Source organism: Microchirus variegatus, assembly GCF_963457635.1.
Source record: "Microchirus variegatus genome assembly, chromosome: 14".
NCBI classification, from domain to species: domain Eukaryota; kingdom Metazoa; phylum Chordata; class Actinopteri; order Pleuronectiformes; family Soleidae; genus Microchirus; species Microchirus variegatus.
The window spans coordinates 6,946,002-6,964,039 of record NC_139815.1 but is presented as its reverse complement, the minus strand read 5'-3'; the positions used below and the strand labels follow the sequence as shown (position 1 = coordinate 6,964,039).

Here is an 18,038-nt window from a genome sequence, read left to right as displayed (position 1 = left end):
CACACACACACATATATATATATATATACATACATATATATATACATACACACACGGTATATATCGGAGAAAATGAAAATATATATAATTCATATACAGAGAGAGATACCAAATACCAGGCTCTGAGAAATGAACACTTTCCCCAAAATAATACAAATACACCCTGAATTTGAACACACTACAGACACAAAGAAACTCTCATATTTACTTGGGGAGATCACAACACAGTGTTTATTGTTTTTCCACTATTATCTTGATTTTACAAATGATATCTTTCCCTTTTCCTTTTAAATTTTATGGAATCTCAATATTACTTAAAGGGACAATATGTAGTATTTATGGGTTTATATTACCCTAAATCCACTTTTGTATACATATTATGTGCTCCTGCATTGTCTTGTCGCTGTATAATATTCTTTGTTTCATTTTCGTAGTGTTTCAAAAAGTCATTTAAAATAACATGGTCGCGGGCCGCGGTCGCATAGCCACTGTTAGCAGCGAGACGCCATGTTTCTGCCGGAGCCTGTAAGGACAAACGCGAGAGAACAAATCAAGCGTCTCTTTACTTGTAGCGGAAGTCCCGCCTCCACTCTCTACGCTTCGTCTGCTACGGCCGTGGTAGCTCGCCCTCTCCCTCACCTCACGAACCTCATCTGCTGACACAGAGAAAGACGACGAGGACGACATTTGAAGGGAGGGGGTGAGCAGAGCAGCAGGTCTTTGTTGTAAATTTCAGCCTCTCCTCTAGATGTCACTATAAACTACTTTCTTCCCCTTTAACAGAAGAGATGCCTCTGCAGCCCACACCAGAGACACTGGATGGAACAGTAATAAACAACTGACAAAATCAGTTTTAGGTTCAATTAATCACCTGTTCTGGGTAATGTTCAATCCTACTTGTAAAAAGTAATCCCTCGAGCCCTGTTTTCAAACGTCCGTCTATTAACGCAGGAATATGCTGCACAATGTTCTGGCATTGTATTGCTTCTGCTGCTCAACTAATAGTAGAACGACCGGTCCAAGATGGCGGCCGCATTTCTCGCGCCCCAGCAGCCAATGCGGCGTCTACTGTTATATGTCTATGTAAGACCATGGACGTATTATATGAACTCATCCATGCGTAAGACATCTTCATATATCTATGGAAGCGGACAGGCAGGATGAGGATATCCGGTTTTCAAAATAAAAGAACACTTATCAAAAGTAATCTCGATTTAAAAAACGGTTAAAACATACCGTCATTTAAAGTCATAAATACGGCAGTGACAGTGTTTATCTACATCCTGTGTAACTAAAACCGAATTGACTTTTAAAAGATTTGCAAGCTAATAAAAGTGTCAAACTCAAGCCAATGGAGGACATCATTGTTGTACACCACCACGTGTTGGAAATAGCTTCAAATTCCCTCAAGTGGCCTTTTGGTAGTAAGAATGCCACTACAATGCATGCCTGCTAGCTAGTCTGTGACTATGGGTAAATTGAGAGTTGGAACGACGTCATTTTTCAAGATTTCAAATTCAAGGTGGCACTAAAAAAAGGTCTTAAACAGTCTAACATTTGACTTACACCCTGATAGACTACTTGGTTAACTGTCATAGTCCGTAGAACATTGAACATTTGACTCAAAGGTTTTCATAAATTCTTCCTTGTGAAAGTATTAAGGTCCTGCAGGTAGCCTGATTCTTTGGCGATCAGATCAGCTGGTTTTGTTTCCTGGTGTTGTAAGGAGCCTCTTAAGGTCACTGCAGTTGTCATTTACGTGCTCTGAGTTCCCGTCATTTATGTTCTTAATCCTGCAGCTTTTTGCAGCTGTCAGAGCTTCCTCTGCCTCTCTTTGGGTCTGTGAATAAACGTCTGAGTGACTGATATTCAGGCGTCTCTTGGCCTGTGATGAAGGTTCAGAGGGCCTCGCTCTGTCACGGGTTATTTTGGGAGGATGCTTTCATTGTCGTGACACTGGTGGTCTGTGGTGATGGCGAGATTGGACGGTATATTGAGCTGTAGGGCGCAGCAACTGCCGCGTTAGGACGAAAGCATTCAGACTTTGACTCAAGGTAAGGACTCATTTTGTTTGCATCTCCTGTGTTGTACCACTATACTGAGGTAACGTAGTGTTAATATGTGGAATTGACATCATTGATTCTATTTTGATGTGAAAATGAACTTTAGGAGCCAGTTTCATGAGCGATTTCTGAGTTTAAGATGACGTAGTGAAGCTCCTATTCCTGGAATGTCACATACCAGTACTGTGACGTATCTGATATACAGTAAGCAGGAGCTGGAATGACAAATAAATCAGAAGACTTTATTTTATTATTATTTTTTACTGAAGTGTCAAAATGATCTTAAAATCATATGATGAAAACTAGAAAATCTCAGTAACACTGCATGTGTTTATTTCACATATCAGACAGCACAAAAAAATTTTTTTTTACTGCACAAAACTAACTTACTCAGTTATCTCGTTAACATAATGTCTAGATCTAATCTGATGGTTCGTTTTAATTTTCTTATCAAGTGAAATTGTCAGAGCTTGATGGTGAAGGAGTTCCCAGATCATCATCACCATCGTCAACAGTATTTCATTATAAATGAATAGTTTAACAGTTTTACTTTATCAGCTGAGTGATTACTTGATTAGTTAATCACTTACTTTTTCATAATTAAATGGTAATAGTTTGGGAAATAGACATTACATTGAGCTTTTAAATTAAGATATGTCTTCAGATCTTACATCAATGAGGACGTTGATACAATGTTGATAAATGGATTGAATACATAAATATAGAATGGGCGACTATTTAATATCATTATTCACTTTTGTTTTGTTCTTCAAAAGATGCCAAACTGGGGAGGAGGTGCCAAGTGTGCAGCCTGTGAGAAGACTGTTTACCACGCGGAGGAGATCCAGTGTAATGGGAGGAGCTTCCATAAAACCTGCTTCATCTGCAGTGAGCAAACGTCTTCTTCTCCCTCTTTATGAACTGAGACAGTGTCGTATTATTTTCCTGACAATTTCCTTATGTTGAAAATCTTAATTTGTCTCCGTAAATTGTTCTAACATCTTGATCTTTCTTTTTTACCTGCACCTGCAATCTTTTCCATTAGTGTCATTTTTGATTGCTTCAATTTTCTTTGCGCACACTCTTCGAAATAAGGGTTCCAAAAGGATCCTTCTACAAGGGCTGAGGTTCTACCTGCAACCATTTGCTTCTGAAAAAACCTTTCCCTACCAAAGGGTTTTTCAAGGGTTCTTGGTAACACTAATGGTTCCAGTAAGAACCATTTTGATCGAGAGAACCCTTTAAAACCCCTTTCCTGAATAAACGGTTTTAAAAGGGTTCCAGTTGGAACCTTTATAAAAAGGTTCTACCTGGAGCCAAAAAGGGTTCTGCTATGAGGACAAGCCGAAGAACCTTATATGGTTCTACTTAGCACTTTTATGTAGGAGAGTCCCTTTTTGGCTCCAGGTAGAACCCTTTTAAAACCCTTTATTCAGGAAAGGGATTTTAAAGGGTTCCCTGGATCAAACTGGTTTTTACTGGAACCATTAGTGTTACCAAGAACCCTTGAAAAACCCTTTCTTCATGAAAAGGTTTTTTCAGAAGCAAATGGTTCCAGGTAGAACCTCAGTCCTCGTAGAGGAACACTTTTGGAACCCTTATTTCTAAGAGTGTACTTTATTTCCACTGTGCCCATTCTCTTGTGGTTCCTTCCTTTCCTTCCTGTTCTAATGGTTCTCTGTATGTAGCCTGGCTTTTTTGACTGAGCTTCCACTTTTCTGTGGCCTGACTTTCATCAGTGGTTCTGTTGATTGAAAAACACTGATTCAGAAACACAACACGCTTCTGCCAGCCTGTTCACTCTCAGCCAGTGACTCAGACAGTGAACAGCTCATATACAGGTTAACAGGACTTTGCACATACACAAACACTCTCCAGCTGCTTCATATAAACCTCTCACTGCTCCAGCAGGAGGTCTGAAAGGCCTCTGTGATAAGCTCGTCCATCTGCCGAGCATTCGTCTTTTCTGGAACATTCACCTCACACTTTCAGCTCATCCTACAAATAGAAACACAAACATGTGTGTAATGAAACTGCTGACTGATAAAACTCACTGTGTGGAAGCTTTATTTAGCCTCCAAAGCTCCATCACTCCAGAGCCAGGGCTAACCACTGCATCCAGACAAATGGTCATGGATTTAAATGTGTGTTATTCTGCGTTTCCTTCGAACAGTGAGCTGCAGAAAAGGCCTGGACAGCACCACGATGGCCGCACACGAGTCTGAGATCTACTGCAAGTCGTGCTATGGCAAGAAATATGGTCCAAAAGGCTACGGATATGGGCAAGGAGCTGGAGCTCTGAGCTCTGATCCTCCTGGGCAGAACATTGGGCTGCAACCTCATGAGTAACTACAATATTAATGCATGTTGCAGGATAAGAATGAACTTATCCTTTAATTATCAGCATTTATATCATCATAAGACAATTGTAAGAATCGTTTTGTTTTCTAGCTCAAAACCTAAACATACTTCAACAACAAATGCAAACCCAAGTAAGTGCTCCCAGAAGTTTGGAGGGTCAGACCGCTGCCCTCGCTGCTCCAAAGCCGTCTACGCTGCAGAGAAAGTGATGGGAGCAGGAAAAGTAAGTGTTTATACTGAAAGTATTTTTGTGAAATGACATGACAAAATGACATGTATACTTTACAAATACCTTTAGAAATAATAATAATATATATTATTATTATTATTATATTATAATAATATTACATAGATCACATCAAAATAGAATGAATTAATGACAATTTATAATCAATATGACACACAAGGATATGCACAGCACACATGTAAATTTAGGTTTAACTTTAAATTCAAGGTTACAACATCTAATTATGTTCGTCCACAGCAGCAACAGTTTTGTGAAAACCTCTTTAAATGAAATGATTGACGACAAGAGGCACAGATACGATGGCTGGAAACGCCCCTTGACCCCATGTCAAGACTTTGCTTGGGGCCTCTGGATCCCCAGTGTCTCTTTAAATGCCTCAGATCACCACGGCAGTGCTGTTGCTGTAACTGTTGTTCAAAATGTCAAGAACTTTAAAAAAAAAAAAGCCTCTCGGGGCTGCACTAAAGGCCTCAGACTTCATTTAGCTTTACTAATGTTAGTGTTTGTGTGTGTGTGTGTGTCGATGTAGCCCTGGCATAAAACCTGTTTCCGCTGTGCACTCTGTGGCAAAAGCCTGGAATCAACGACAGTAACAGACAAGGATGGAGAGCTGTACTGTAAAGGTATGCACACAAACACACATGCATGCAAACGCACGCACACGTGAGGTTCTCATGACTTCAGGGGACAATTCATTGACATTAATTTCCTGGAGACTTACTCTAACCTTTACCATAATTATTACTGGCCTAAACCGAACCCTGACCATAAAACATTTCTTCACCTTAAATATATATTCATTTACATTACAGTGACTTTTTGTCCCCACAAGTAAGACAAGTCCCCATAATGTGACTGTGTTTTACGTCCCCACAACATTGGTAATATATATATATGGGCATGGGCACACGCGGGCACACACGCACACACACACACACACACACACACACACACACACACACACACACACACACACACACACACACACACACACACACACACACACACACACACACACACACACACACACACACACACACACACACACACACACACACACACACACACACACACACTTTCCTCCAACTCAAGCTGGGAGACAGTGTGTGTTAAAGTTGTGTGGAACAGCCAAAATGTCCTCACAAGATCGAAATGTCCTCACAAAGATAGGTTTGCCCACAAAGCATATTTAAGACAGCCTGAACAAAGTGTTACCGCTAAACTCAAGCCCTCAACTTAACCACTTTATCAGAAGTTAAGGTCTGCCTCATTAGGACCAGGTTTTGCTAGGACTACTGCTCCTGACAAAATACCTATATAGGCAACAAATACAAGTGCACACACAGATTTGGGAACACTGTCCATCCATCATGAACACATTGTTTTCTGATTGTCTTTTCAGTTTGCTACGCCAAAAACTTTGGTCCTAAAGGGTTTGGACTTGGAAACGCCGCCATGTTGGAGGAGGCACAGTGAACAGGCTTTGCTCGGTTGTGCTTTCCTTTATTTAAACCTCATTCTAAAAGTCACTGTTACACGACAGCCTTTACTTTTACACTGAATGATGCATTGTGATGAGTCGGTGCTTAAATTGGGCCGGGGATTCTGTGTAACTATGAAATATGATCTTACTTTTACAACAGAGCTTGATACATAGACAGATGTATGATGTTTGTTTCTAAATAATAAATCAAGGAAAACAGTCTGACTATCTCACGTAGTTCATCTTTGTGTGATTAGGTTACGTTTTCGAGAACAACATTTGTTTGTATTACTAAATATAGTAATAGTAGATTTAAGTTTAGAACAACGGTGCTTATGAATCCAAGAATTTCCACTACTGCTACCTCCAGCTGTGAAAAGGCAATTAAGGATGCCTCATCTTGCCAAAGTTAATTGCTAACACAGTCTTATTTGCATTCATAAATAATGCAGTGCAATATTTAATTGGAATAATCAAGAAAACAGGTGATTAACAAGTAGAGTGTAATGATTTTGTCCCTAACAATTATGCATGAGCTGCCACGCAGTGCAACAAAGGATTACATGTTTTGTGAAATTGAAATTAGAGCTTCAGTTATGTTACATTGTTAGGTTAATGGAGCTGACAACATACAGGAAACTGCACGACACACAGTTTGTAAAAAGACGCTAAAAATCAAGAGAAACAGGTTTTTTTTTTTTGTCCACCCTCACACACAAGATGTAAAGACAGGAACATTTATTGAAGCACTATAGTGGTCATTCATTATTAAACACATGCAACTCTTACAAAAGTCATAAACGGTTTACATGTACAAAGATTTTTTTTTTTTTCAGAACTGATGATAAAAAATAGGCCTGACGAGTTCATATGAAACCACTCAAAACTTCAATTACAAGGTTCAGTTACCTTTATCTTACATTTATGAAAGGTTTGAGTCTCGTTTCACTGACAGCAGTCAAGTGTAAGGCAGTAGCAGTCTGTACAAAGAGAGACTGAACCGATATCTACAAGGTGCTTATGTCTTTTAGCAACAGCAACCATTTCTACTCTTTCTTTACAAAGAGTCCACACATAAAAAAATAAATAAATATAATCTGTGCTTTTGGTCCAGAACCACTAAATACGTCTGACCTTTGACTCTGAGTGAGAGAGCGGCGCGGAGGTCACACCATGTCCGTTTGTCCGAATACGTGCTGGTCGTGGCCGGCTGGAAACTGTTGCGTCCAGTCGATGATGACGGGTTTGAAGCGGCCACAACAACGCAGCTGGAAAAAGGACGCCAAGTTCCTCACCACACCCAGACTGCAGAAAGACAAATAATGAAATGAATCATCAGTTCACTAACAGGAATAAAAGGAACCAGGAAGTGAGAGTTGAACTCACTTGTATGGATTCTGTCTCACGGAGACAGGCTGCCGAAGCTTCCTCTGGTGTGACGTCAGGCTGGTGCGCTCTGCTGTGGTCAGTCCCAGAAATGCAATCTGCTCAGAGACAGAGGGAAGTACATCAACCACCACTGCAGATTAGTGGACCTTTTTGAATAATTCCACAGCTACAGTTTGTTGGCATATTTATGATTTGGGCTAAATCAATGTCATGACTACAGTCAGCTAGAGACGAGTAGGATAGGACGTAACGCGTAAGTAATCATTACTGTAATCAGGGTGAGAGTTAGGCCCACTATGCTCTGGGTCTTTCTCCAGCTTGAATATTTACCTTTTTCTTGCAAAGAAAATAAAACCTTGTCGACCGGCAGAAGTTCTCTATTTCATTCTTCACCAGCAGCAGAGAATTTCCACAACATTTCTCAGCTGACGTCATGGAGTCATCCTAAAGTAATGTAACTAGTAGTGTAACGTTAGCAAACGAGTCTATGAGTTAAACTCATACAACAAGTGTATGTAATGCTCAAGCATTTCTTGGGTCGTGCCACTTTTCAAGAGTAAGGGTCACATTAAATGCTGAACACTTGTTCTAAAGACACTCTTCAAACCACTCACCTGATAGAGCTGCAACAGCAGGATCAAGCAGGACCAGCAGGTATGGTAAAATGCCAACAGGAGGATAAAGAGCAGCCAGGGAGAACAGCCGACCAGGGCAGAGACCACACCCCACATGCCCTGTTCTTCATAATGCAGCGCACAGCGAGTTGACAAGTCTGAAAGAACATACACAGGAGGGGGGCCGTGTGTGTCTACTGTTTCAACCACCCTGTGTCACACTGAATTTATCCCGTCATAATTATGTTGTCACTTACACACGAGACAGCCGTAGAACATCCAGATTCCCATCAGCATAAGGGACAACAGGAAGAGGACAAAGTAGTAATGGTTCCTCGCACCTGCAAGAGAAGTAGTGTGGTACATGATAGTGACTATTTCATCAATCTATCTATAAAGCAAGTTGCATCTGTGTATCTGTCTTTTTTTGGAGGAATTTTAATTTTGGCTGATTTATCACGCTACACCAGGCAGGCAGGGGCTCATCAGCAGCAGCTGCGCTGTCTGGAGCAGGGAGGTGGGAGTGAAGAGCCTGTCCTCACTGTGGGTGAGACATTTTCACACGGTTCACTGCAGAACATGGTGTTATGCTTAAATGACAAGGTGTCCATTCACCAATACGCGAGCACATATTTATTTTGCATTAGCATGCTACTACTTTGCAACTAACTTGACGAACCTGTTTCCAAAGGTGAGCTTGCGAGGCTACGATTAGCATTAGCGTAGGGCTAACATAATACAAAAACACTGTGCAACCTCATTAGGCTCAACGCAAATGTTTTCATTTTTGATTAGCATTAGCGTAGCTAGCTCTAAAAGTTCCTTATCGTGTATTAGCATCATGGAAAAATCTTCTTCAGCTCCCACTATAGGAATACATCCATCATACTTCCTACAGGCACTGCACTAGTTAACGTATGATGACACAAAATGTACAGATAGAGAATATAATGGCAGTGTCCAGTGTGCAACATTTAGGAGGGTTTATTGGCAAAAATAGAGCACTCTATTCATTAGTATGTATGTATAAGTGTATATTCTCTTTAAAGTAAAATCACTTTAGTTTTCATAGCCTTACAAGAAGTATTTTACACGTATTTTAGGCAGGGCCTTGCTTAAACAAAGGCCGCATCTCACACTGTTGCTACTATGTTTCTTCAATGTTTTGAATGGCAGGTTTATACCAATGCAGCTGTTGGTCCAGACAGAGTGATGGTCCTGCTTCGCCACACAAGCATCACAGGAGAAGCAGTGCTGCGCTCTCATTGGTTTCTTTATCTGATGGCAATGCAAAACAGAACAGTTTCTCTTGTCACTGCTTGTGTTTATGGTATATATAAAAAAGATGATTTTGTGTTTGGAGCTTCACCATGCAAGAGGTGCAGAATATTCTGGGGTCCAGACAGCCAGATTCAGCCAACACCAACACATTCTGAAACACAAGGACAAAAACTCAGCTCAGCTGTGCCATTTCAAACATTTCTATGTTTTAACTTTAAATTCAACTCCCACCATTTTCTTCTCTTCTTCTGTCGCCTTGATGAAGCCAGGGTCGGTTCTGCAGGTGCGAAGGTAGTAGTAGAGCAGAGCGGTGGCGTTCAGAGTGAACAGAACCTGAACTGTGGTGCTCGGCCCATGTGAGGTTACAGGTTAAGAAACTTTACATAATTTACTTGTCATCAAAACATTAGTTAGAGTGGGAAATGCCTGATCAAAACCTGATTTGTAGCTTCAGTTACTAAACTTTGGCAACTTTTTTTTTGTGAAGTTGCAGCTGAATATTCCTCACCTCATCCTGTCCTACTTGTGTAGCCTTCGGTTAGCATCACAACTCTACAGATGATTAGTTTGTCCATGTGGGCTATTGAAAAACATGGTGGTCCAAAATGGCAGCCTCCTTAGAGCTGACTGATATAAATATAAAAGGGCTCATTCTAGGTTTATGGAAAACAACAATTCATGCAAATAGGTGATTATACACTTCGAAAAAAAATTCAATTTCTGACAAATGAAAACAATTCCACTCAATTTTTGCACCTTTAAATAAAATAGGATATCTGGCAGGAACCAGAGGCACCAGGTGACAAGCATCCAAAAAACTGAAGCCATGAGAGATGTTGCTGGGAGCAGAGACTGAAAGCCTGGACTGGGGAAATTCCTGTTTAGAGACAAATATTCATCTTATATTAAACGACCATCAGTTTTATAGACAGAGAGCATTTCACATTTAATTTAGATGAGTCCAGGAAACAGTGCAGAAGAAAATATGTTCCCACCTTGACACCAGATTGGCCACACCTATCACACAAGCCAGCAAGATCCCTTTGAGTAACCAGGACTCTGAGTTCATATCAACTATAGAACCGACACTTCCAAGCATGACTGTGCAGAACAAAAACTGCAGAATCACCTGCAAAAAATGCAAACGAGAGGATTTTAAAGACAGCACAAGTTCTCTACAGATCAATAAGGACTTCTGTTCTTCTGTGAGTAGGAGTTTGAGACGGTACAGTGTGTTGTTTGTGCTCTTGTTTATGCTGCATACCTTGTATCTGTTGACGAGCCGCAGACAGCGCGAGTTGGAGCGAATCCTCTCTTGTTGGACACGGTTTAGCATGTGAATGAGCAGTGGGCTGTGCACCTGGTGGGCCAAATCTAGGGGAGTGTGTCCCTGAAGAAAACACAATGGAGATGACAACATTCATCCGTTAGAGGGTTGTTGGGGGGGGGGGGTGAATCTAAAAATGCTCATTTAGTTGAGGCATGTGTGAACATTTCACATTCAACAGCACATTGAAACCAACACTACAAGATGTATTATTTTTGCAGTAATAACTCGGTGAAGCTCACGTTGATGTTATCTGCGTCCACAACGGCGCCAGCATCCAGCAGGATGTGGGCAGCGTCTACGTTTCCTGCCAGCACAGCGCAGTGCAGCGGAGTGTTTCTGTTCACCTTGTCCACGGCGCTCACAGAAGCGTTATTCTTGATGAGGAAGTTAGTGGGTTCAGGCCTGCAACAGAACAACGGCATGTTTCAGACACTGCTACACTTGCTGTATCACAGATTGAAGGAAGGTTCATCTTCAAAGCTTTTTTTGCAGTTTGGTTAAAAAGTGAAGATGTGGCTAAATGCTCTGATGCAGGATTATTAATAGTATTATAATAATAATAATAAAAATAACAGGTATGTTATTATTGCTTTAAACGGCATACAGTGCTTACCCAATGATCTTCTGGGCTGCTAACATCAGTGGTGTTTGTCCGTTGCAGTCAGGACTGTCAACTTCCTGGAAAAGAGAAGAAAATCAGTAAGCAACAAAATAAAGGAAAGGAAAAGAAAAAAAAGGATTTATACTCCTATCAAGTGACAAACCTCTCCTTTAGCCATCAGATAAGCTGCTATGGCCATGTGCTGGAAAAGAATGGCCAGGTGGAGCGTGCGGTAACCTTCTCCATCAGCGATGGACGGATCTGCTCCATATCTCATCAGCTGGATCACCATGGCGAGGTGGCCCTGCCTTTTTGTCAACAAAAACCAATGACATATTACATTTGATATGAAGTGACTGAAATAACTGAAAACTAGTCAGACATCCACAGATAATGGAGGCATTTGGAAGAATAAGTGATTATCAGGTTTCATTCACAGATAATGACAAAATACCTCGTCATCATTGATAAATGATCGTTGATGACAGTGTTTTGCATCTTTGCACAGTCGATTAACGCAAATATGAATCTAATAAAGACATGTATATACCAAATTTAAGCGAGTAATCCATTCATGGTCAGAATACTCACCTTATGGCCCAGTGAAGAGGAGTAGAGTTCAAGTCTCCACCGAGCTGATCAACTATCGCCCCTTTAGAAATATAATATCTGAAGAAAACAAAGAGCAGACACAAATAAAGAATCAGTGTTAAAACAAAATCTGCAATCTGGATTACCACTAAAAAAATTTAAGCATCATCTAAGATTCTTTATGACAAGTAAATGAAAAATAGTGGAGACCATAAAGCAAGGACTGATTTTCATGTTAAAGGTTGAGGTTCCAAGCGAGCTGAGGGGATACTACGCGTGACGTCGACAGACTGCTGGCCACTGATTGGTCAGAGTGCCGTCACAGGAAGAGACGCCCGTCACAAGAATCAAGCCGAACAATGTCGAACTGTAGATCAGTTAAAAAGACTTAACAATCCTAGAAACGTGTGTTAACCTCTAACAATTACCTGGCAAATGTCTAAAACCTCAATATTTAACATAGGTGTCTGGTGTATTTAGTGACGGAGTCTGTGCTCCGGTCATGGAGGAAGTACTGAACAAATCTTTTTAATGAACTGATTCTAATGATTCAGTTGCACTGAAAACAACGGCTTTACAAGTCACTAGTCACTCTTTTGGTGTCGCGTAGAAAACTAAGTCACGGCAGTTTCATGCAGCCGTGCAGTGATGACAAATTAAATGTGAATTTATGTTAAGCTAAAGGACAGAGTGTGAAGTAAAGTCAACAATAATTTTTTTACAGTGTACTGTTTTGCCTTATTTCAATGAAATTAAGCAAAAGAAAACAATAAAACGCTGAATACAAGTCCTGAATTTACACACTTTTCTCTCTGAGTAGTCGGCCAAACTTACTTGACAAGCTCAGCGCGGTTGTTAATGGCCGCCCAGTGCAGCAGAGTCACATTCTCTTTGTCAGGCTGCCTGATGTCATATCCTGCATCCACCAGTTCCTTACACCGCTCAAGGATACCGAACCTGAGAGGATGACACAAAGTAAATCACTTATCATTATCATCATAACTTCCACACAAATGCTGAAACTTGTACAGTGTACAAATGTGCAACCTGATAGAAAGAAAGCTATCATCTGTGTATGTATGTGGAAAAACAAGTTTACCTGAAACTATCAGACTATTTGAACTACATTAGCACATGATTTCGATGACAGTGACAAAGAGAGAGAGATTAATAGGCAGGAGTTGTGCTGCAGATTTTTTTCCCATGTTTCGCAACAAAAAACTAACCTTTACTCCCATTGCTCACCAACTTGCTAATCAGTAAGCAAAGGAAGCATGCACTTCAAGTAGCTGCAGTTACTGCACAGCAGAGGTTTCATTTAGATCATGTGCTGTTTGAAAAGCCTTTACATCTTTGAACTGTTTTGCTTTTAAATTGATTTCTATCTGGACGAAAAGAAAAGAACATCTGGGGTTTAATTAAACAGGGCTCTAAAAAGACTTTGTGCACTTTAACTGCACTCCTTTTCATTTATTCAGTATAATTGGCAGTACAAATATTTCACATATGTTGCTATTCCATCTTGTTGTTCTATTATTATTCTAAATGCACTGTAAACCTTCACAGCACAGATAATCTAAAATCTGAATCTGGCCCCAAATACTGAGAGAAAATCCTCAGAAAATGTCCATTTCAAAGCAGATGTCAAACTCAACTGTGATATATACACCATACTATACAGCTGTACTTTGTTACGTAATTGTGACATCACATTAAACTCAGTGGTATCTATCTGTCAGGTATAATATTTCATCGCTTACTGCGTCGCCTTCACGATGTCCCAGCTGCTGCTGTCGTCCATGTGTGACCGTTTCTTTGGCTGCTGAGTGAGCTCCATCGTCTCATCTGTGCTCTTGCCAAACGGCCCGTGAAAAGCTGGCATGAAGGGATGCGCCATCCCGCCAAAAGCAGCCGCTCTCGGCCCGTGACTGTGTGAATGACCTGCATGTCCGTGGTGGCAGCTGTCACGCATGTGACTGTGATCCTGCCAGAGAAACCGCAAGGAAAATTGAGAGATTTGGCCCGAAATGGTCCACATGGCAAAGAGCATGGCACAACACAGCAGTGTGTGTAAAAAACAGTCATTTAAGGGATGAACACTTGTTTTCTGATTTCAGGTTGATTGTGAATTCATTGAGAAGGAGGAATCAAAATAAACAAATACACATCTTACTGTGCACAAGCAGCAATATATAATCTATACAGTAGAATTATGCAGATGAGATTAAATGGCTCATGCATTTCTTACATTTTATCGAAAATAATCAATGGCTTTGATTCAAAACATTTTTTTTAAGCTATTTTAGAGATAAAGAAGAAATATTTGTATTTGAATCAGCTTAATAAGAGTTAGATGTTGTGCATGTTATCTGTTTTTTCTTTTTCTGAGTCCCGATGGCCAAACTGAAATCATCACATGCTGCTACCATGATGCAGACAGATGGTTAACTTCAAAACACTTGGCAAAAGCTAAACCTTACACAACACAACATACACATGTGGATTTGGACGGAAACACACAGCAGTGATCGAACATAAATAACCACCTTCGCTCAAGTAGCTTTTGTAGATCTAGCAATATAGCAATCTGCTATAACGTCGTACAATAAATACTAAATATTGTAAATATTGTACTTAATAAAAGTAATAAATAACTCATTTATTTTAATCTGAATACAATACAAGTCTTCAGAAGAAGGGAAACACTGACACTGACAATAAATATGAACGTGTGTGATGAATGCACTTTGGAAAACACAGGCACACTGTGGAGTCGCTCCATAATCTATCCACAATGACTTGTTTATTTATCAAACTGGTTTTAATATGCGTTCCAGCAAACACGACACACTCCTACTCCAGTCCAGGGCTTTTATTGCAAAATAACTGTCACCGTCTAATTTGAAGTTGTGCAAATTGCTGCAGTGCAACAATCCCCACATGCACACAGATACTTCAGTGTTCCCTGTGACTGAGCAAATACAATAAAATATATTTTTTGCAATTATTGTCATTAATCTGCTGATGTTTACCTACACTCTTAGAAATAAAAGTGCTCAGTAGAACCATATAAGGTTATTCGGCTTGTCCTCATAGAAGAACCCTTTTTGGTTCCAGGTAGAAAGGAACCTTATTGTTACCAAGAAACTATTTTAAAACGCTTTATTCAGGAAAGGGGTTTTAAAGAGTTCTCTGGATCAAAATGGTTCTAACTGGAATCATGAGTGTTACCGAGAACTCCTGAAAAACAAATGGTTCCAGGTAGAACCTCAGCCCTTGTAGAAGAACACTTTTATTTAAGCGTGTATTTGACTTATCAATGGTGATAAAGTCATGAAAAATCTCAAATGTCAAAGATATGGACTAATGTGAGTGGAGCAAAGAAGAAACTAATTATTCAGTAACAAAGAAAACAGTAAAACCTTCAGTACCTGTGTTTTTAAATGTGCTTTGTGAGTGATTATTATGTTATAAATGATAACACGTTTAATACAAATAGCCACTTATCTCAGCTCAACAGTAAACTATTAAATGATGAAACAAAAAAAGTACTGTTAGTTTAAAATGCAGTGTAAACAGTGCAGTTGATTTAGTCACTCAGTGATAGATTCAACAGACTGAGCTTATCGAACAGATGGTGGAATGTGGCTTTCTTTACTGGTAGGACCTTTTTCTTCACTGGCCTGTATGAACAGGAAGAACCTGCTTTATTCTCATAGGGGCATATGGAAATGACACTTAGTCTGCGAGGGCACAGCGTACCGGAAATAGTGACTATTAGAGGAATAAGCAATGAAATAGTTAAACACGCATCGTCATCATGACAACCACACGAATATTTCCGTAACGTTGGACGTCAATGCCTTTGCACCAATACAATAAAATGGGTTAGGGTTAATCTGACGGTTAAAGTCAGGTAACTAGCAACAAACAGACTCAGCTAATGATGTGACTACGGTTAATTCCGCGTTACACCAACTTACTGCCGAGCGAAAAAAATACAATAAAACAATCAACAAGCTAACTCGTCCATGCTAACAACCCGCTCAAATAATGACACTTCGGTAAACACACCGCCCAGGTGTCTCCATGTTGAACCAGTGGTCACATAAGCTAAGCAACGGCCGTATGTAAGAAATATAACCGCCTTACGCTGCCGTTTTCAGCCCAGTCCATCTTCCTGTGTGTGGGGGGAACGAAAGGGAAAGTTCCTGTCACCAGACGGACCAGAATCAACGTACCACTTCCGCTGTTTAGTCTTCAAAATAAAGTAACATACAGTGGCATTTCCGAAAGTGTGGGTCTCTGGCTTTTATTATTATTATTATTATTATTATTATTATTATTATTATTATTATTATTATTATTATTATTATTATTATTATTAATAATAATAATAATAATAATGATAATAATAATAATAATAATTAAAAAAATGAATAAATAGAATCATGCTTTTGTAGAGTGGTAATTAATACAGACAAAATGTTTTAATTTCAGTGTTTTGTGTTTGAGAAAATATTGGACTATATTTCTGCTGATGGGCACTTTTAGACATGGCTCTCGAAAGGTTTTGCAGAAGTTTAAAGGCTACAAACCACAGGCAACTGGGAAGTGTCCGTGTTATTAGCACTCTATGGTTATCAGCATAGACTATAGAAAACATATAAACAAATAAAAAATGTATTACATTGCAAATAACAGGCCATTTAAATACTAAATGTTTCCCATTGCTTAATATACCATTGGCTGATGCTGTGTACCTAAGTTATCTAGTCACCTATTATAGGGAGACATTTACATTTTAGTTTGAAAGTACATGCCTTAAATAGGAAACACTCAGGGCTCTTTTTGATTATTTTCATTACCTTGATTCATGTTCTTTCCTCAGATGCAATTGGACTATTGTCTCCCTCCCTCTTTTGCTTGTTTCACTATAATTTTTAATTTTAAGAATAATAACTATTTTTATACTTCACTTATTAATATACATTTTGACTCTATTTTACTTAAAAGACACAGGTCTGTGAATACAAATTATTATTTATAATTATTTTAATCTCCAAAAAATGGCATTTAATTAACTCCACACATAATCCCTTCCACCTCTGTGTTATACAGATCATTCACCATATAATCATATAATCATATAATCAGACTGAAATGGCACAAAAATGTACATGTATAAATACATGTATAGAGTGTATGCTGAAGAAAATACAGCCTTTGTTAATACTTCTCCAAAAGTCACTGCATCAGTAACAGATGGACCTTGAAGAACTAAGACCTGGATGAATGAGAATGTGCATGTTTTCAATCCTTGTACTTCCAGTTTAAAAACAATAGATGGCGCTGATGTTCAACCCATGATCTGAAGGACCTTTCCCATCCAGACTGCATAGAAGTTAATGTGTTGAATGATAAATGGACTGCATGTTTTTGCTGGAAAAGACAAGCTCTAACAATTTAATATTAACTGAAATACACATAATTCCTGCAGCTGAGGTGTCTGTGCCAAATCTGTGTTTCTGTTGTTTCTGTGTGCGTGAAGCTGAACCCCGAGCAGAAGTTGTTGTGCCGTCGAGAGGAAGTCATCACGCTGATGAGGACTGAAGGTCAAGATTACTGTGGTTTACACTGGACACACAGAGAGTGGAAGCAAAGCAAAGCAAACCGGAATAACAGTATTTTTATGAAGGGACAAGGGCAAGGCTGCACATTGTTATCAACATATTTAATGACTTCACCTTTAGTTTAAAGTCAGGTGGTTCAGGAAGCAAGGCCAAGCCAATGAAAACATGCAGGGGATGTGTGTGTGTTTCACTGCTGATATAAAGAGAACAGACTTTTGCCTTGTTAAAGGCTTTTTAGAACTAAACTATGCTGATGTGGTGTGAAAATCCCATAACGTCCATCTGAGGGGATTTGCATCGTTTGTGGAGACGGTCTGAAAATGAACTGAACAAACTGAATTTAATTGAAAAACAAAGATTTTCTTAGTTTCTCAATCTGTTTCTTCTTTTATGTGGATGCATCTCAGTATCTCAGTAGCTCCAGGCTGAAAACAAAGGTACACCT

General features: G+C 39.5%; 2 protein-coding genes across 2 annotated transcripts; one reads left to right on the top strand and one right to left on the bottom strand.

The window, feature by feature from the left end:
• Positions 1–1,974: 1,974 nt before the first annotated feature.
• Positions 1,975–6,363, top strand: csrp3 (cysteine and glycine-rich protein 3 (cardiac LIM protein)). The gene is made up of 6 exons (XM_083900383.1): positions 1,975–2,054; positions 2,840–2,951; positions 4,237–4,408; positions 4,515–4,647; positions 5,201–5,294; positions 6,074–6,363. The coding sequence occupies exons 2-6, from the start codon at positions 2,840–2,842 to the stop codon at positions 6,145–6,147; spliced, it is 585 nt and encodes a 194-aa protein (XP_083756509.1). The 5' UTR covers positions 1,975–2,054; the 3' UTR covers positions 6,148–6,363.
• A 625-nt stretch (positions 6,364–6,988) lies between these two features.
• Positions 6,989–16,146, bottom strand: zdhhc13 (zDHHC palmitoyltransferase 13). Its single transcript, XM_083900902.1, has 17 exons — positions 16,113–16,146; positions 13,721–13,944; positions 12,795–12,917; positions 11,961–12,038; positions 11,533–11,677; positions 11,382–11,446; positions 11,008–11,170; positions 10,703–10,828; positions 10,434–10,567; positions 10,215–10,315; positions 9,670–9,794; positions 9,527–9,589; positions 9,342–9,435; positions 8,415–8,498; positions 8,158–8,315; positions 7,541–7,638; positions 6,989–7,459 (listed from the first exon to the last, which is right to left on the bottom strand). The coding sequence occupies exons 1-17, from the start codon at positions 16,134–16,136 to the stop codon at positions 7,321–7,323; spliced, it is 1,944 nt and encodes a 647-aa protein (XP_083757028.1). The 5' UTR covers positions 16,137–16,146; the 3' UTR covers positions 6,989–7,320.
• Between the last annotated feature and the right edge of the window lie 1,892 nt (positions 16,147–18,038).